Consider the following 20777-nt stretch of genomic DNA (forward strand, 5'->3'; position numbering starts at 1 on the left):
ATGTGGGTACCCAGCTTAAGTGGTCGCCACATAATAAAATAGTACATTACATTAAAAGGTCCTGTATGTTTTCCCAAATAAGTTTGAATTTATAACTAGGGCTAATTTTACAGGGTACAAGAAAAGAAATATTTATTACCATTAAAGAAAAACACTTTGTAGCTTTCCCATTGTATAAGCAGCTAAACTGTGTTGTAAAAAGTAAGACACAACTAAATAAACAGTAACGGCTTATACAGTAACTCATTTACTTCAGTGAGACTTCTCAAATCCATTTCTATTAAGCATGAAGTAATCTCTCCAGACACCAATGAGAAAAGTAATATGAAGTCTGATTGGGTTTTAATTGATCAATGATCACAGAACACAAAGAACTATTATTTATTAAAAGTGCTGCATTTGGAATAAGGTGATGAATGAGCAAATGTCGGCAGTTCCCTATGAAGATTAGCAAGTGGGTGAAATTCAAGTCTAATGATCACAAACATTGGGCCTGATTCAGGGCTGAACGCTCTGACCAGAGCGCTCGCTCTGAATCAGGGCCCTCCTACCTTTTTTTGGAGCATCCTCATGGACGCCCGCATAACTGTGGGTTACCACCCACAGCTTTTGCGAGCGTCCATGATGATGGTCGCGATGGTCTTGACCATCGCGACCATCGGGCTTGCGACAGAGACCCTGCGGTAGGGTCTCGCTGCCGCAAGCCCAGGAGTGATTTTGGGTCTATCAGAGCCAAAATCACTCCCACTGACATCACTAGTGAGACGGTAGGCGTTCCCATGGGAACGCCTCCGTCTGGCAGGCACGCCCCCGGCACGCCCACCAAAGGGGGCGTGCTGTCAATCAACATCGACAGCACGCCCCCTTTGGTGCAAGACCTGGAGCGATGGAAAGCCCGTCGCTCCCCGGGTCTCGCTCATGCGCACGACGGAGCTCGCTCCGTCGTGCGCATGCGCAGTGGGGAACATTGACCCGTTTGCGAGCGTACTGCCGCTCGCGAGCGGGTCTGAATGACCCCCATAGACAATAGTCAGCTGAGCGTGGTCCTTTAGTGGCACTATTTCATTTATTTTTGCATTCCAAATGCAGTAAATCAGTGTTCTATAGGATTCTCTGGCCAAGGGTTGGCTAAGACACAGCCAAAGGAAGCAGCTCTGATTGACCCACATGCTGGGTACCAATATGCCCGCTATTAGCACGACTGGCAGAGCAATCTCATCTCTGTCTATCTAAAGCTGCCTCTCATTGTCAATTTAATGCTAACATTGGGCCTGATTCAGACCCGTTCGCTATTTGCGGTCGTTCGTTCAAAAACAAGGGGTGGCTATTCAAATGATCCGTTCGCAAATTGCAGTCTGTTCACACCTCTAAGTCTGAATGAGCGAGCAAAACATACGCTCGTTTATTTGTTAAAAACGCCCCCTGGCCGCTCGCACCATACGTCATGTCCGCTATTTATTAGATTAATCGAGTACATCGACCAGCGTATGAACTGCTCGCTATTCTTGTGGTTGGTTTTTTCAACCAGTATTTTGCGAGCAGTTCTGAGTTAAAAAAAACCAAGTGACGTGGTCAATGACGCTGCTGGATTAATTATGCACTCCCTTAAAACGCTCGTTTTGACCTTTAAGCACGCCTGCGTTCGGATCTCCACTCCCCATTTTCAAGCACCTTCCCCTGTTACCACCCACATACGCCTCATTCTGTCACTCAAAATAGCAGGCATTCGCTATATTGCGAGCACATGAATTTCGGCCGCACTGACTGGTTCGCGCATGCGCATAACGATCCGTACGCATGCGCAGATGTGCGAACATCGCTCGGAACGAGCGTACTGCCGCTAGCAAGTGGCTCTGAATGAGGACCTTTATCAGCATCATAATGGTGGAAAAGGAGAGCGGTCAACCAGCCAGTGTTCTTCTAGCATGGTCAGGTGGTTACAGCTTCAGTGATTGGGTTAGTGCCCAGAAATGCATTCTACAGTTCATGACATCACAGCAGAAAAGTCGGATTAATGGGCACATGAGCTTGGGCCTGAATTGTGTGGGCACTGTACGGTATAATGGATGTGGAGTTCTGGATAGTCACAGTGGGAATGGTAAGCGAGGGCATCGATGAAGGTAAAAATTTTATCAAGTTTGCCCTGGCTGTAAATATCTTTTCTCACTACAGCCGATTACTTATATTTCTGTTGATATACTAGAGGTCAGAAGAGAAGTGCAAATAAGGGAAGATTGTTAGGGAATGTAGTCAATAGGCCAGTGCACGGGATGCTGGATGTCGAAATTTTGTGGCCTGAATCCCGACCCGCGGGCAAAACACCGGCGCCAGAATTCCAACATCAGTTTCGATGCCGATGCTGGAATCTTTACACCCGGCATCCCAAACGTGAGTATAGCGGGCGGGGTTAGCTTTTAGCTGCAGGGGGGATAGGTTTAGGTTGCGGGGGGGGGGGAGGTTAGGGTTAGGCTGCGGGAGGGGTGGTGGTTAGGGTTAGGTGCCACTGGGGGGAGGATTAGGGTTAGGCTCTAGGGGGGGTTAGGTTTAAGTACTAACGGGGTAGTTAGAGTGCGGGGAGGGTTAGGGTGTGGGGAGGGTTAGGGTTAGAATGCAGGAAGGGAGGGTTAGGGTTAGAATGCAGGAAGGGAGGGTTAGGGTGCTGGAAGGGATAGGGTTAGAATGCAGGAAAGGAGGGTTAGGGTGCGGGGAGGGTTAGGGTTAGAATGCAGGAAGGGAGGATTAGGGTGCGGGAAGGGTTAGGGTTAGAATGCAGGAAGGGAGGGTTAAAGTCTGGGAGGGTTAGGGTTAGAATGCAGGAAGGGAGGGTTAGGGTGCAGGGAGGGTTAGGGTTAGAATGCAGGAAGGGAGGACTAGGGTGCAGGGAGGGTTAGGGTTAGAATGCAGGAAGCCAGGGTTAGGGTTAGAATGCAGGAAGGGAGGGTTAGGGTGCGGGAAGGGATAGGGTTAGAATGCAGGAAGGGAGGGTTAGGGTGCGGGGAGGGTTAGGGATAGAATGCAGGAAGGGAGGGTTAGAGTGCGAGAAGGATTAGGGTTAGAATGCAGGAAGGGAGGGTTAGTGTGTGGGAAGGGTTAGGGTTAAAATGCAGGAAGGGAGGGTTAGGGTGCGGGGAGGGATAGAATGCAGGAAGGGAGGGTTAGAGTGCGGGAAGGGTTAGGGTTAAAATGCAAGAAGGGAGGGTTAGGGGAGGGTTAGGGTTAGAATGCAGGAAGGGAGGGTTAGTGTGCGATGAGGGTTAGGGTTAGAATGCAGGAAGGGAGGGTTAGGGTGCAGGGAGGGTTAGGGTTAGAATGCAGGAAGGGAGGGTTAGGGTGCAGGGAAGGTTAGAATGCAGGAAGGGAGGGTTAGGGTGCGGGGACGGTTAGAATGCAGGAGGGAGGGCTAGGGTGCGGGAAGGGTTAAGGTTAAAATGCAAGAAGGGAGGGTTAGGGGAGGGTTAGGGTTAGAATGCAGGAAGGGAGGGTAAGGGTGCGGGGAGGGTTAAGGTTAGAATGCAGGAAGGGAGGGTTAGGGTGCGAGGAGGGTTAGTGTTAGAATGCAGGAAGGGAGGGTTAGGGTGCGGGGCGGGTTACTGACAAATCTGACTGCAAACACGTGAGATGTTAGATATCATTCTCTGACAAATGTGAATGTGCATCGTTCATCGTCCATTGTTCATGGTTGTACACATGAACGATTTTTCCACCAGATTTGAACAATTTTTAAAATCGTTATCGTTTAAATCTGATGAAAAATCTGACAGTGTGTATGCACCATTAGGGTTAGAATGCAGGAAGGGAGGGTTAGGGTGCAGGGAGGGTTAGTGTTAGAATGCAGGAAGGGAGGGTTAGGGTGCGGGAAAGGTTAGGGTTAGAATGAAGGATGGAATAGTTAGGGTGCGGGGAGGGTTAGGGTTAGAATGCAGGAAGGGAGGGTTAGGGTGCTGGGAGGGTTAGGGTTAGAATGCAGGAAGGGAGGGTTAGAGTGCGGGAGGGTTAGGGTTAGAATGCAGGAAGGGAGGGTTAGGGTGCAGGGAGGGTTAGGGTTAGAATGCAGGAAGGGAGGGTTAGGGTGCGGGGAGGGTTAGGGTTAGAATGCAGGAAGGCAGGGTTAGGGTGCTAGGAAGGTTAGGGTTAGAATGCAGGAAGGGAGGGTTAGGGTGCGGGGAGGGTTAAGGTTAGAATCCAGGAAGGGAGGGTTAGGGTGCGGGGAGGGTTAGGGTTAGAATGCAGGAAGGGAAGGTTAGGGTGCGGGGAGGGTTAGGGTTAGAATGCAGGAAGGGAGGGTTAGAGTGCGGGAGGGTTAGGGTTAGAATGCAGGAAGGGAGGGATAGAGTGCGGGAGGGTTAGGGTTAGAATGCAGGAAGGGAGGGTTAGGGTGCAGGGAGGGTTAGGGTTAGAATGCAGGAAGGGAGGGTTAAGGTGCTAGGAAGGTTAGGGTTAGAATGCAGGAAGGGAGGGTTAGGGTGCGGGGAGGGTTAAGGTTAGAATCCAGGAAGGGAGGGTTAGGGTGCGGGGAGGGTTAGGGTTAGAATGCAGGAAGGGAGGACTAGGGTGCAGGGAGGGTTAGGGTTAGAATGCAGGAAGGGAGGGTTAGGGTGCGGGGAGGGTTAGGGTTAGAATGCAGGAAGGGAGGGTTAGGGTGCGGGAAGAGTTACTGACAAATCTGACTGCAAACACGTCAGATGTCAGATATCATTCTCTGACAAACGTGAACGTGCATCGATCATCGTCCATTGTTCATTGCTGTACACATGAAAGATTTTTCCATCAGATATGAACGATTGAACGATTTTTAAAATCGTTATCATTTAAATCTGATGAAAAATCTGACAGTGTGTATGCACCATTAGCGTTAGAATGCAGGAAGGGAGGGTTAGGGTGCAGGGAGGGTTAGTGTTAGAATGCAGGAAGGGAGGGATAGGGTTAGAATGCAGGAAGGGAGGGTTAGGGTGCGAGAAAGGTTAGGGTTAGAATGCAGGAAGGGAGGGTTAGGGTGGGGAGAATTAGTGTTAGAATGCAGGAAGGGAGGGTTAGGGTGCGGGGAGGGTTAGAGTTAGAATGCAGGAAGGGAGGGTTAGGGTGCGGGAAAGGTTAGGGTTCGAATGCAGGAAGGGAGGGTTCGGGTGGGGAAAATTAGTGTTAGAATGCAGGAAGGGAGGGTTAGGGTGCGGGGAGGGTTAGAGTTAGAATGCAGGAAGGGAGGGTTAGGGTGCGGGGAGGGTTAGAGTTAGAATGCAGGAAGGGAGGGTTAGGGTGCAGGGAGGTTTAGGGTTAGAATGCAGGAAGGGAGGGTTAGGGGGTGAAGAGGGGAGAGTTAGCATACTTACAGAGCCCCTGTCAGAATTCTGAGCGTTGGAAAGCCACTGTCTGTGTTTTGAATGCCAGCTTCCCGACTGCCTGTCTCCCATACCCAACTCATTGTTAGACACTTACTTTGTTGTGACTTGACGGTGACATCAGGATGGCGAAATGCGTGAGGTGGTTACATTTGCAGGATGTGTGGGTAGAGTTTGAATATGTCACCTCGCAACCTTCTGTAGACCACTCTCCTCTCAGAGACTCCAGCGCATACTTCCAGAAGGCACATTTTGCTGTTTCGACATCTGTTGATGGCTGTAAATAGTAATATTCAAACATCAGGTTTTAAAGGTGCCTTTGTGATGTTTTCATTTCAGTGTATTTCATTTTAAATGTAACCTATCATCCATGTACTGTACACTGATGGGAGTTCTCAGAATGCGAAGATAAATAATGAAGGTACAATTTTACCCTGTAAAATGTTGCAGCTCAGAGAAAATTGTAAAAAAAAAAAACAACACCTCTTATATTCCTCTATTATAACATAAATGTCTCAAAGTTAGACTTAGAAAAAATGGTACCAGCAATTAGTGTATTTCTGTATTTAGGGCCTGATTCAGAGCCGCTCGTATGCGGCCGCTCGTTCGCTCCGAGCAATGTTCGCACATCTGCGCATGCGTATGGGTTTTAGTACGCATGCGCGAACCAGTCAGTGCGGCCGAAAATCGTGTGCTCGCAAAATAGCGAATGCCTGCTAATTAGAGTGACAGGGTGAGGCGTTTGTGGGTGGTAACAGGGGAAGGTGCTTGAAAACGGGGAGTGGAATTCAGAACGCAGGCGTGCCAAACGGTCAAAACGGGCGTTTTAAGGGTGTGCATAATTAACAAAGCAGCGTCATCGACCACGTCAGTTGGGTGTCTTTTAGCCAGAACTGCTCGCATGATTGCGGTAGGAAAATGCAACCACAAGAATAGCGAGCAGTTCATTCGCCTATCGATGTACTCAATTTATCTAATAAATAGCGGAGATGACATATGATGCGAGCGGCCAGGGGGCGTTTTTTACAAAAAAACATCCGCATGTTTTGTTCGCTCGTTCAGACATAGAGGCGTCAACAGACCGCAAACAGCGAACGGTCAATTTAAATAGCCAGCACCTTTTTCTGGACGAGCGAGCGCAAATAGCGTCCGGCTCTGAATCAGGCCCTTATTCCAGTGCTTATTTGGGGTTTATATAGTTGACGAGTGTAATTTTTCTTTTCATTTTTTTTTTGTTAATTTTAACTTTCTACAGTTTATTTTTATTCTGGAAACTACCCACAAATTCTGGCTTTGTACAGAGGGTCTACAGGGTTACTGCAGCAACACATTTCAGACTAAGATACTTTCAAGTTTCTAAATGAAGTTACCAAGTTGCCATAGCAACTGTCCAATAAAAGCGAAGACATATCAGCTGCAACTATACTTTCCATCATGTTTACTTAAATGCTAATTACAAAGTTTCTGAGAAACACACACATACAGTACAAGTATATAATGCAAAGACCGATACATTCTACAGCTAGAGCAATGTATGACGGATGTATTATGGAATTAAAACTTTGTAACTTGTAACCAATTATAACTAAATTAAGAACAGCAAATTTGCTTTCAACTTACTACACAGTAAATACAAATCTAATTTGCACATTAATTTGTCTGATTTAGGATTTTGCACACAATAGTCTGTTATGATGAGATGATTATCACTATATACTGTACAACATGACCATCTTCATTTATACTGAAAAGTTCTTCCAAAAATAATTCAGCAAGATACATTGGCCTACACATAGAAGTTCAGGTATCATGAGGCTGAAATTCAGACAAGTTTAGAAGGACATCGCTATGTAATGTGTTTATTTAATTAGATGTATTTTCTATTTTTACAGTAGGACTGGTACTAGAAGAGGATGAATGTTGGCAGCTTAGATTAGGATTTATTTATTTATTTACATAATTGTACTCATTTTATGTTGAGATGTAAGTGCCACCTATGATTTAATTTGAAAAATGACAGAAGCTGAGGGCAGATGTACTAAGCTCTGGAAAGTGATAAACTGGAGAGTGCTAAGCTACCAGCCACGCAGCTCCCAACTGTCATGTTCCAGGCTGTGTTTGAAAAATGACAGTTAGGAGCTGATTGGCTGGTAGTTGATCACTCTCCACTTTATCACTTTCCAGAGCTTAGTACATCTGCCCCCTATATAAGAATATACTGTATACTGACAAGGGGGTTGATTCAATTAGACTCGCCATTTCCACGCCATTGCAATGTCGCCTTCACCCCATCATGGCTTATTAAATAAGGGGCTAGTAATAAAGGGGGTCATTCAGACCCACTCGCGAGCGCCAGTACGCTCGCAAGTGGGTCGATGTTCCCCAATGCGCATGCGCACGGCGGAGGGAGCTCCGTCGTGCGCATGCGCGAGACCTGGCGAGCTCCGGGTCTCGCACCAAAGGAGGCGTGCTGTCGATGTTGATTGACAGCACGCCCCCTTTGGTGGGCGTGCCGGGGGCGTGCCTGCCAGACGGAGGTGTTCCTATGGGAACGCCTACCGTCTGAAGCCGGCCCCACTGACATCACTAGTGATGTCAGTGGGAGTGATTTTGGCTCTGATAGAGCCAAAATCACTCCAGGGCTTGCGGTTGAGAAACCCGACCACAGGGTTTCACTCGCAAGTCCGATGGTCGCGATGGTCAAGACCATCGCGACCATCTTGTTGGACGCTCGTATATGCTGTGGGTGGTGACCCACAGCTATACGAGCATCCAGGAGGCCACTCCATTTTGATGGAGGTGGGCCCTGACTCAGAGCGAGCGCTCTGGTCAGAGCGTCCGGCTCTGAATCAGGACCAAAGAGTGATAAAGCTCCGTCAACATATGGATGGCCAAAATTGATAGGTCTGAAAGTTAGTGGCCAGACTCATCCACGACGCACATGAAGCCAGTTATCAGGCTGAAGACCATTATCTGCCACTGTGCAACTAGATTTCAGCCAGCCCCAATTAACATCTGATTTATCCCGGTATCTATTGGGGATGGCCGTCATTTTAAACTGGTCCATGCAACAGTCTTTTTCGGTTTGGAATGACCACACAGTCTATGTAGCGGAACAGTAACTCAATCACAGTATTTGCGGCTCCTGCCATGATATTGCTTTCGTAGCAAAAATGCTTCTATATGATCTTATTTCTTTTATGTGATATGTGTTATAAGCGATATAGGGCCTGATACAGCAGTGCACTGCTGAGAGCAAATCTGCGTGTGCGCAGGACCCATTCTGCGAGTGTCCAGAATGGCTCCTGTGTAGTCGCACGCAGACCCTTGAATGCCTCTGCCTGATTGACAGGCAGCGGCATTTAAGGGGCAGTACGGGGGCGGGGGCAGTCGACGTTCCCGGAAACGGGGGCGTGTCAGCTCTATTTTTGGGAGAGGCTAGCCCAGGATCTGTGTTGATCAACGCAGTGTCCTGGGCTTGCAAGCCAACCAGCCTGAGTAAGCTGAGGCTTACTTAGCTGGCCAGAGGCCTGGCGCCATCCACCATCGCGACCATCAACCACCAATGGTCGCAATGGTGATCCCAGCCTGTAACCTCCGTTGCAGTGTTGAGATTGCAAATGCAGCAGGGGGTGTCATACAGGAGGTGTCATACAGGGGGTGTCATACACCTCCTGCTGCAGTTGCATAATAGCAAGGATCGCAATTGCAAAGCTGCCTGCGTGCATACATCATATCTATAGCCTGCGTGTATACATCATACATCTATAGCCTGCGTGTATATAGCCTGTGTGCATACATCAAATATCTATAGCCTGCGTGTATACATCATATATCTACAGCCGGCGTGCATACATCATATATCTATAGCTTGCGTGTATACATCATATATCTATAGCCTGCGTGCATACATCAAATATCTATAGCCTGCGTGCATACATCATATATCTATAGCCTACGTATATACATCATATATCTATAGCCTGCGTGTATACTTCATATATCTATAGCCTGCGTGCAGCTTTGCAATTTGCGATCCTTACTGAAACAGCCCATAGAGGTCTATTTATTAAAATGTGTCACAATTTACAATGAACAACTTGCTGGAGCAGCTGGTCGGTAGAGATGTGCACCGACCCCAAGTGAAGGGAGATAAAGTCCCAATCTATTAGCTCCTAACAGTCATTTTTCAAACACAGCCTGCAACATGACAGTTGGGAGCTGATTGTTTGGTACTTTGGGGGAGATTTATGAAGGGGCGATAGGGGGAAACCGGTATCTGTGCTCTTTAAGTACTTCAGGGAAGCGAGCAGAATAACAGGAGTGCATGTCATTATCAATGCTGCTATTTATTATTATTATTATTATAATTATTATTATCCTTTATTTATATGGCGCCACAAGTGTTCTGCAGCACCTTAAAGTACGTATATAAATAAATGAACAAGAAACGAGTAACTTACAGTACATTACAGTGCAGGACAAGGACACAATTTATATACATTGCTGCAATAGCGATTAAAACACTCACAATAAGCAGCCGGGAGTTGGCAGTCCCGTGTTAGGTGCCCTTATGGGGAGTAAGGAGTAGAAGAAAGTACTTTATAAGGAGAAGCACAGGAGGGAAGAGGGCCCTGCTCGTGAGAGCTTACATTCTAAAGGGGAGGGGCAGACAGACAGGGGCGACACAGATGGGGTAGACAGGGTGGAAAGAGAGCGTGAAGTGGGTTAGGATGAGAGCTACAAGATAGCGCGCTGAAATACTAGGCAATGTATGAACTATCAGCGACACTGACCATTCCAACAGCTGTAGCTATCATTACCCTAACACCACAGCAGGGACAGCACTGTCCCTGGCTGCAGCGGCTGTCTGTCTCTGGATTGCACGTGAGATCCCCTATTTGGACTGTCACACAGTCACTGCGGAGGGTCTCTCCGAGCTCCCTGTACATAAATATATATAGTCCTTTGCAGCAACATTTAGAAAACTACATTTTAGTCACAACGAATATTTTAACATAAAAGAGTCAAAAATATAATAAAGAATCAAAAATATAATTGGATGTAAATGTGAAAGGGAGTCAGTTATCAACCCTATCAGCTCTGTGCTGCAGCGTTTCCCTGCTGCCTCCTGCATAGTAATATAGAGCATATCTGGAAAATCACATACTGTACCTTGAAATGCTTAAGAACAAATGTGATTTTTTCCAGTTGGTAGAACGTAGGTGGATTGGAGTTGATTGCCGCTGCAACAACTGGTGAAATTACCAGCTCGCCGAGCACCGAAGAATCATTATCTTCTGTCAGAGCCTCATTTCCAGGAGACTCGAGGAGTGACCCAATGCTGTCATACCAGAGGAACACAATGCTCACCGTGCCTGGGGTCAGAAAAAGGACATGTCAATGCAATGGAAATAACAGCTACAATGCATCAAAAAGACAAACAAAAAATTGCTGGAAAATCAAGAGACCTTTTTATTTTTTTCAATGAGATGTGTTTTGTCGTAACGGAGACCTGTCACCTAAACACAGCATCCATTGTGTAGCCTATAACATAAAGACGTGCGGTTCGGTTTTCCTGAAACACACCCGTAATTAAGCGTTCCGAGTCGAATCCAGTCCCAGCTAGGAATCACTTTGGGGTTCCAAGTGCTACCGCGTCCCAGCTCTGGACTTCTCGCAATTCGAAACTCGTATTTAAAAAACAGATTTTGCAGGTTTTGGATTATATTTTAAGTCCCGATCTCGCGATTTTAGGTGCTGTGAGGTGGTTAAAAAAATTGACTGGAAATTAATATTATTGATGTTAATATTTCTAAGGGAACAAAAACAGGTCCAAATGAAATGATTTTAGCTGTTTTTATACATTTTTAAAGAAATACAAAAGCGAATTCGAAGCAAAAAACTCTTGAGGGTGGTTTTGCCAAAACCAAAACAGATGAATTAGAACCAAAACCAAAAACATGATGATGTATTAGAACCAAAATCAAAACACGGGGGTCTTGCGTACGTCTCTATACTATAACGTCAATACAAACTTGTGCCTCATAAATATAAATCAGGCCTAAAGAATATAAGTCGGGCCTCTAGAAAAGAAGTCAACTTGAGCCTCATGACTATAAGTCAGGCCTAATGAATATAAATAGGGCCTCATGATTATAAGTTGGGCAACATGGATATAAGTTGGGCTCCATAAATATATACCAGGCCTCATGAATATAAATAGGGCCTCATGATTATAAGTTGGGCATCATGGATATAAGTTTGGCTCCATAAATATATACACAACAAGGTGCCTGCTGTTAGTCCTTACCTGCCCGATGCACGCATAGAACCAGGCTCCATTCACATGAAGTTTTACAGTTTGGTTGCAGATACATTAGGTCAAAAAAGGCACAAAAAGGAGGTCAGAAGACAAGAGGCGACGTTGGGCGACCGGCTGATGTATAACAGTGAAAAGAGTGGGGAAGTGGACCATGGGTGAAGTTGTCCACAGTAACCAATCAGCTACAATGTAGCATTTATCAATATACATTCTATAAATTGATAGGTAGAAGCTGATGACCAGCTTCTACCTATCCACATCTCCACTGGTCCATTTCTCCTCCCCATTTACTGATTGATGCATCAACCCCAGAGACCCCTCCTTGTATGTGATAGTTAGTGCTCATGTAAAAAAAAAAAACACAGAGGTCCACTCACTATAATATGGAAGTTATTCATTGGAAATAAAATTGTATGCTACATATTGCATTAGTATATTATTTTACAATTATAAGTCTAAGTATGAACAGAATAGCTCCCAATGTTTAATGCTTAGAGCTGGCCGATGCCTGCTGTGAAATGGATGTGATTGCGAAGCACTGAGCTCTGCCAAATAATTATTCTCCTTTGTCCGATATGTTTATTGAGCTCTTTCATCCACCTTCACATGCACACTCACTGTAAATACATGTATATTTCCCCTAAATACACGCTAGATGGTTGTTTGCCTAATTGCACCTAGATTAATACTAGAGGGGGTGATTTGACAAATGCTGTCAGGTCTAGCATTGCATTGTGCACATTTATTCAACTAATACTATTTTAATGAGCTGTGGCACATTTCTTTGATTAAATCGTTCTTTAAAGCCATTTGCTGTGGCTATTAAGGACTGTGCTAGCAGTGTTATTCAACACAGCCGTCATTGGTATTCACAGCCAGGTTCCTGGTGTCTAGATTGCTAAACAAAAACAACATCTATATGTGTGATGGTATCTCTTCCTATATTATTTTCAGTGTACAGCTATGTAGCTCTCTCTCTCTCTCTGGGCAGGATGTATCAACCCTAAACGTGCTGTCAAATCTTACAATTTTCGCAGGTTTGCCGCAAACCCCATATGCATAATAGTGGCTCGCAGCAGATATCAGAGGGGCTGCGGTATCAGGGTCATGCAGTCCCTGTCATACTCCTGAGATTTGATATAAAAATGATTCGAATAATACAAAGAAGATATTTATAACTTCTAAACTTCTTCTTTGTTTTTCGTAATAATTTTTATAGTTAACACTCACCAGCTTTGTGCAGCTCCCTGGGACTGCAGGGAAATGAGATGCGGCAGCAACAGCTCAGCCTCGCTTCTGTACAGTCAGACACTTCTTACAGAGCTGGGGGAGGGGCCACACCACGGGCAGTAAGCTGCACAGAAAGAGAGCTAATAGAGGCATGCCTCTGAGTATGGGGGCGTGCCTTGAGCACTGATGGACACCTTGGATGTGTCATGTGAACAGGAAGTGCACTGCAGTGTTTAGAGATCAGAGCTGAGTCAGCTGAAGCAAGAGAAGACATGCAGGTCGTATGTATGGCCGCCAAGGACAGTATTACCCCAGAATTTGCGCGCATTATGCATAGCTCAGGGCTGCTGACACCTGTATTCATTCATTTGTATTTTCTAAAATGCTACACATAGTAGGCGCCTTTGTCTCATTACTTTCATAGAGAGAGAAAGAGAGAGAGATATGGACCATAGTTCATGAGGAACCCACACTCGCAGGAGATAATAATAATAATGGAGTGTGACTGTTCTACATGTATATTAAATTTATCTATAAACAACTGTTCTACACAACAATGTGTGTTACAGGGCGAATAATGGTAACATGATCCCCTGCCAGCTCTACGCCAGGCTCCCTGCTCCTAACCTCCTCATACGGTTAACTCTATCTATATTAATATTAACTCTATCAATATTCAGCAACGTTCCACCTCTCTGCGACAACTCCCAATGTCTATATTCGCTTCTCAGTGGCGTGTTCTCAGTGGCCTGTTCTGCATTCGGGGGCAGTCGTAGTCCCCCTAACATTATAATACATTGTAATATATTATACTGCGTATTGGACATTATACTCTTTGTATGTTGGAAGAAAGAATATCAATGTATTTCATCAGATAAAAGCATCACCACAAATATCTAAAGGTGAAAAGTCATTCAGGAGAAACTGAATTCTGTGGGGAAACCAGGTGTCAATGCTCATTATATAGGGCCTAATTCAGATGTGGACGCTAATGCAGTAACAGCCGCGATCCCTTACGCAGCTGCTGGGTAAATATATGCTAACGCTTGCAGCTGCCTGGAAATGCGTATAAACACTCAGCGGCAGATGCAGATACTTCAATAATCAACCATCTGAGTCAACCTACGGTCATGCAGAATTGCTGCGAAAACTGAGACGCTAGCGCCATATTTCCTGGGTATGGATATAGCAAATGTAGGCAGATACATGTCCTGAAAGCAGTCACGACACGCCCGCGTTTTTGACGCCACTCCCTGTTGCTTCCTGCAAAATGGCTCCTGTCTGTTAATCACTTGCGAATAATTCCTCACTACAACCGTAATCACATTTGATCACAATTTGATTGCCACGCGTGCACATTGTGGATAGGATGCATGCACCGCAGTCCACCGATAATCGCTACACGGCATAAAAATATCGGCATTGCGTACATATATGTTATGAATCAGATGCGCAATACATATCCAAGTCTGAACGTCACACTAGAAGATCGGTGGACACCATTTGACAGATTAACAGGAGGACATGAATAGTCCTAGGTTCCAACAATTGCAACAATTCATCCTTGGCTTATCCTTTATGTGACATTGGTTACCGCTAGTGATATCATTCTCAGGGTTGGACTGGCCCACAGAATTACATTGGAAATTCCCGGTGGGCCACACTGCCTGAGGACCCCATCCCTTACCTAGAGGTGGAGCAAGATCATGGATGAACTTGGGTGCCTGGTTTGTTTCAAGGTAAACTACACTGAGCCCTCCTGCCAATCTATGTGGGTGGTCCTGGCACACCCCAGTCCCCTCTTTTATAAAGGGGCCCTATTCTTTCCATGTGCTCTCTAATGGAGGTCCAAGTCCCTCCGTTTTGGTTGGCCACCCTTCTGGTGGCTGGACACTAGCTTGGGCCATTACCACTACATTCCCTGGTGGGCCCTTCCTAGCCTAGTCCGACACTGATCATCCTTATTAATCATAACGCCACCATTGGTACATTTGGCTTTGCGTGTGGAAGTCTATTTCTCATAATGTTGCAAACCGAAGCGGTCAGAACCACATCTCGGGCCATCTCCTGTGCCGGGACACTCACGCACATGTTAGTGCACATATATGTGTGCACACAAGGCCACATAAGGGAATGCACGTTATAATCTGCAATGTGTAACCAGAGGGCTCAACACATAATAAACAGGAAAATTGAATCTTACACAGAAGGTAAAGAAATTCACTTTCTGCACATAGAAAAAAAAAATTGCCTTTATGAGCATAAAATGACATTAAATATTACCTTGCGTATCATAGATTATTTCTTAATCTAAAGCCCCTGAGATGTTACTGCAGAAAAAAAATATAAATATATTTTTTTTTTGTAGCAAATATAATTTTTTTTTCTAATAAACAAAAGTCTGGTCTAATTACGTTCAAGTCTGCAGCAGGAAAGAGCCGAAAAGAAAAACAGCTAAAAGTATTGATAATATTTCCCGTTTAATGAATGTGTGTTATTGTGCGTGTTATTCTCTGTATTTTGCTAAATTTGCAACTACTATTTATATCATTACTCTTTCCATGGTGAATGGAATATTTCAAACAGGTCTTTCCGTAGCCTTTTTAACCCACTAAAATCATCAGCAAATTGCTGTCACCTTTCCCGCCCGCGCAAGGGGATAAGCTGCTTCTTACCATTAGACAACGGCGATTCCTTTTTCTTGGGAAAAATCTTTATGTAATCTCCTTCCAAGAGTGCATGAGGGTGAATGTGCCTCGTGTGGTCCGAGTCAAAGGTAAACAGTTTGAGAGCTAGGAGAGACAACGGAGAAATTATACATTGCAACTTGCAGCACTAACGGAAATAATCATTGTGTATATATATATATATATATATATATATATATTTATATATATTTATCATACATACATACATACATATATATATATATATATATATATATATTATATATATATACACACAGTTTCTCAAAATAGGTACCAAGGAGAACAGCACAAAAGAAGCAAATCGGCCGGATTTCTCCTGAGACAGAGGAAGTTATTTATAAATACAACACACATAAACAAAGTTATTTAGATTATAAAGGAAATACAAGGAAAAAAAATAAATGCACAAAGTATAGAGAAATATATAGGTGGCATGAAGCAGCAGCTGTTGATCGCCTCGCACATCGGCTTCCCACAAATATAAAACAGAAAAGAGGCTCAGCAATGTTACACGGTAATAGCGCAGAGCTTCTCCGCACCTGGGTGAGGGTTATTATAAAACAGTGTTTAGGAATACAATCACAGTTCTGCTGCAGGAACCAGTGAGGCCGATGCACAGTTGATCATATGCCCATTTGCGGAGATCACCTTACGTGTTTTTGTGCATTGCATGCTCCAGGGCCAAGCGTGTACCAGTACAGGTGATGCAAAGTCATACGCAGTTCAGTCGCAACTCCGCTTGCATCTGAACTGGTGGTACTGGGCTCTAATGGGGCAACATTTAGGGTGTTGACACTTGACAGAATTGACAGTGTTGCGTGCAATGCTAAGTTATTATTATTATTATTAGAGGAGGACCCAGCTCCTAGGAGCTTACAATCTAGGGGGAGACAGACAGGTGACATGAGACATGAGTGTGTAGAAGGGGACCTGAGTGCAGGAAGTAAGCAAGATAGAGATGGCTGAGGCAGGAGGGACAGAGACCTGGTGACACGGTTATGTGGTGGAAGGGTACGCTTTGATGAACAGGCAGATTTTCAGTGCACGCTTGAAGCTCTGTAAGGTCGGGGAGAGCCTGATGGAGCTCATTCCAGTGAAGGGGGACTGCACAGGCAAAATCTTGGATACGAGCATGAGATGAAGTAACCAGGGTGGAGGAGAGGTAACAGTCATTGGCAGACCGAAGTGAGTGGGATGGAGTATGTAAGGAGATGAGGTTGGAGATGTAGGGAGCAGTAGAGTTAGAGAGGGCCTATGTGAAGGTGAGGAGTTTGAAGAGGATTCTGTAGGGGAATGGGAGCCAGTGCAGGTTTTGGCAGAGGGGAGCAGCAGAAGTGGAACGGTGGGAGAGGAAGATAAGTCTAGCTGCAGTATTGAGAACAGACTGGAGGGGGGCAAGATGGCAATGTGGGAGGCCGGTGAGGAGAAGGTTGCAGTAGTCGAGCTGAGAAATGATTAGTGAAATGATTAGTGAAATAATGATTTGAATGATTTGAAATGATGAAACGAGAGATGATTAGTGAATGAATAATCAGTTTGGTAGCATTCTGGGAGAGGAAAGGCCTAATGCGAGCAATATTGCATAGCTGGAACCAGCAGGACTGAGCCAGAGATTGAAAGTGGGGGGTGAAGGAGAGGGTGGAGTCAAGGGTGACACCCAACCAGCGAAGTTGGGTGACAGGGGAGCTGATGGTGTTGTCAACAGTGATAGTGAGATTGGTTGGAGTGGAGACTCTATTTGGGGTAAATGATGATGAGTTCAGATTTGTCCATGTTGAGCTTCAGAGAGCGCTCGAACATCCAGGAAGAGATGGCGGAGAGGCAGCTGGATACTTGAGAGAGGACAGAAAGGGAGAGTTCAGGAGAGGAGAGGTATAATTGCGTGTCATCGGCATAGAGGTGGTATTGGAGGCCGAAGGAACTGATGAGTTCTTCTACTGAAGAGGTGTACAGGGAGAAGAGCAGCGGGCCCAGGACAGAACCCTGTGGGACACCAATGGGAAGGGTGGAAGGGGGTGAGGTGGAGCCAGAGGCAGACACAGAAAAGGAGAGGTTGGTGAGGTAAGAGGTGAACCAGGCATGGATGGTGTTAGAGATGCCAAAGGTCTGAAGGGTGAGGAAGAATAGAGGATGAATCATGGTGTTGAATGCTGCAGAGAGGTCCAGGAGGATAAGCAGAGAGAAGTGGCCCCTGGATTTGGCTGCAAGTAGGTCATTGGTGACTTTGGCCAGGGCAGTTGCAGTGGAGTGAAGTTGGCGAAAGCCAGATTGGAAAGGATCAAGGATGGAGTTGTCAGAGAGATAGCTGGTGAGGCGGCTGTAGACAAGCCGCTCAAGTAGTTTTTGCGGCAAAAGGGATAAGAGATATGGGGCGGTAGTTTGTGGGTGAGGACGGGTCGAGGTTGGGTTTTGTAAGAATAGGTGTGACAAGAGCATGTTTGAATGATGAGGGAGAGTTCATTGGAAGCATAAATAAGCCTCTTTGCTGTCATGTTTTTTGCACCAAGGATAGGACTGATGCAAATGCGTACTGACGTTGATGATGGGTATCAAACCAAGCGTACGGATATTAGCGGTGCGCGTACAAAAACGCAAACAACTCTGCCTTCAACTTGGCACCAGTGATTTCAACTTCGAATGCTGTTGCCATCTCTGTTCCGCATGACAGTCATCACACCAAGCTGGTTGCACAAACGTGACAATGGTCTCAGTGCACTCCAATGGCCACTGTAACCAGATCATAGCAGCGTTGGGATGTGGTGGAACGGGGGAGGGGCAGGATGAGTGTGCTGATGACAAATTTGCAGTAACTGCGCAATGTTGTTGTGTCACCATGGGCCATGGCTCTGTAAGGTCTGGTTCCAGCACTTTGTTGAATCCATGCCACAGAGATTTTGGCTGTGCGGTGGGAAAAAGTTGGGTCGGACGCAGTACTAGAAAAGTGTAGCCAATAACGTGCCCACTGCGTGCATGTAACTGAAATATTGTGTCTGCGGCAGGAAATGTCAAAAGAAAAAAGGAAGGAACAGTTCTAGATGTATTGCATATATAATGGAGGAAAGTGCTCTTTAAATTATACTGTATGTAATAACAGAGCCATAGAAAGCCGCATCGGGCCCAGCGGATGGGGGTGTGGCCTAATTGTGGGAGATGTGGCCATGCCCCTTAGAAAAAAAAATAAAATAAAAAAACTATTTTGCAGCGGCGGAAGTCGGTGCTGATTGCCAACGATGGGGGTGCTGTGAGCCCCTCAGCCCGATTCTGGGGGTGGGGGGTCAAGTTCAGTGTGATCGCTCCCCCCAACAGACAGGGCTGCTGACAGGTAGGAGGGAGGGGTGCCCCTCCAGCAAGCCCGGATAATTAGTACCTGCTCCCCTCTCCCTCTTGGTGCCCCTACGTAATAATAAGATGTAGTCAAAAGGTTGGAAATGAACATGCCAAGATTTCATCAATGTCTACTTGGTGGTGAGTATCAACATGGTCAACATCAACTTTCTGACTATGGACCGTATTCAATTAGATTCGCCTCCACGAAAAAGTTCCGCCTACCCGACTTTTCACCTACATCGCCTGTTTTGGAAGCATAAACTTATCGTGCGTGTCCCCGCTTCTCGCTCTATTCTATTACTAACCAGGCGAAAACGGCAAGCGGCCAATTGTAAAACAGGCGATAACGTACTGGGCGGAATTCAATTGATTATTCCCCCCCTTCGCACCCGACGGAGCTATTCTATTGTTGCTCCTGTCGGGTGCGATCAGCTGCTATCGCTCAATTTCAGCTCGCAGCCCCAGAGGGGTGCGGACTGAAATCGGCAAAAAGTGTCCTGTTTGGGCGCCCAAACGGCACTTTTCGCGATCGCGCCCAGCACTTTGGTCGGGGTTAGCCATTTTATGCTGCTAAACCCGACCACTTTGGGTGCGATCAGTGTGAAACGCTGGCACAATTGAATAGCGGCCCGCGATCTCCTGTCACTTTAGACGGGAGATGCGGGCCGCGAAATCAATTGAATTCCGCCCACTGTCAGAATAGGAGAAATCAGTCTGAACCCCCCAAAAAGATGCACTAACATTGGGGATCAATGTAGACGTGTTCCAATAGCCCTAATAAAACGATTTGGGGAACTGAAGCTGTTTAAAATCCTCGTTATTACCGTCATTGTAAAAGTGGTGAAGAATGGCATTAAGTAGTATTTTTTGGCTGTAAATAAGTAGTCCAGTCAAATTTGGGGTGCTTGAAAATAGGTGCTAGAAAGAGAAGTTATAAAAAACGTGAAAAACGCACCTGCAATCCCAAAAACACCTGACCCATCCTTGCAGACCCCTAAGAAGGCTATTTCGCCAGTTTTTATGCTTGTCCCCCCACTTTTTACTTTTTCGTCCCCAAAATGAAAGTACTTTTTTGGGGTGTTCTTAAGTTTAGAACAAGAAAAATATAATTACTTGTTGCCACAGTTACCGTATACACATCTCAGATAGTGAATGCGTTTTTCCGCCTGCCTTTAATAACTGCAAATATCATTAACTCTTATATCCAGAGTTAATTTATGATGGATCCCTGCTGGTTTCTATTTTTAAGGCTAAATGTATGCAGTCAGTGTACAGTAGCTTCCCTCCCCCCTATTATTACGTAATATTGCTCCTTGAGCTCTGGTGCTGAATTAGACTCAGTGGAACATTGATTGCAGCAAATTGCAGACAAAGTTAACGCGGTGAGTGCAATTTAAACCCCTGCAAAGTTAACCTTGTGTTCATCTGTTGCCGTGGTAACTCTCCATAGTGGAATCAACCACTCTATGTACTAACCTCTACTCTCCCACAGGAAGAGATTAAACAATCTGCAGCGCAGGTGATTCATGGGAAGAAAACAAACAAAAAGAAAAGAAAAACAAGGTCTGCAATGACTGTTACGTAATCCCGGATATCTACAAAAGAAGTATAGTAAAGCTGCGTACTGTAACACAGATATAAACTGATATAAGTTGAAAAACATGAGCAACTCACGACAAAGTTTCATGCAAATTAAATTCTGCAGCGAAACAGGAGACTGCGGGTGTAAACTGCCAGCCGTACAATCTGCGGGGGCCACTTTTGCTTACGCCAGGACTGGCATCGTGCGCTGTGTTAGTAACTTGTGGATCGGGATAAACTTAAAATGCAAGTCATTTTTACCTGTTTCCA

General features: G+C 45.6%; 1 protein-coding gene across 1 annotated transcript in view; it reads right to left on the reverse strand.

Moving 5' to 3' along the window:
* ADGRL4 (adhesion G protein-coupled receptor L4) overlaps positions 1-20777 on the reverse strand; it is a 308744-nt gene that overhangs the window by 95703 nt on the left and 192264 nt on the right. The window contains exons 8-10 of the mRNA XM_088450302.1: positions 15567-15683; positions 10512-10714; positions 5434-5613 (exon numbers count right to left, since the gene is read on the reverse strand). Of these exons, the coding sequence (XP_088306428.1) occupies positions 5434-5613; positions 10512-10714; positions 15567-15683 (500 nt within the window). The remainder of the gene's footprint in view (positions 1-5433; positions 5614-10511; positions 10715-15566; positions 15684-20777) is intronic.

Source organism: Taudactylus pleione, unplaced genomic scaffold, assembly GCF_031769625.1.
Source record: "Taudactylus pleione unplaced genomic scaffold, aTauple2 ptg000514l, whole genome shotgun sequence".
Classification (NCBI taxonomy): Eukaryota; Metazoa; Chordata; class Amphibia; order Anura; family Myobatrachidae; genus Taudactylus; species Taudactylus pleione.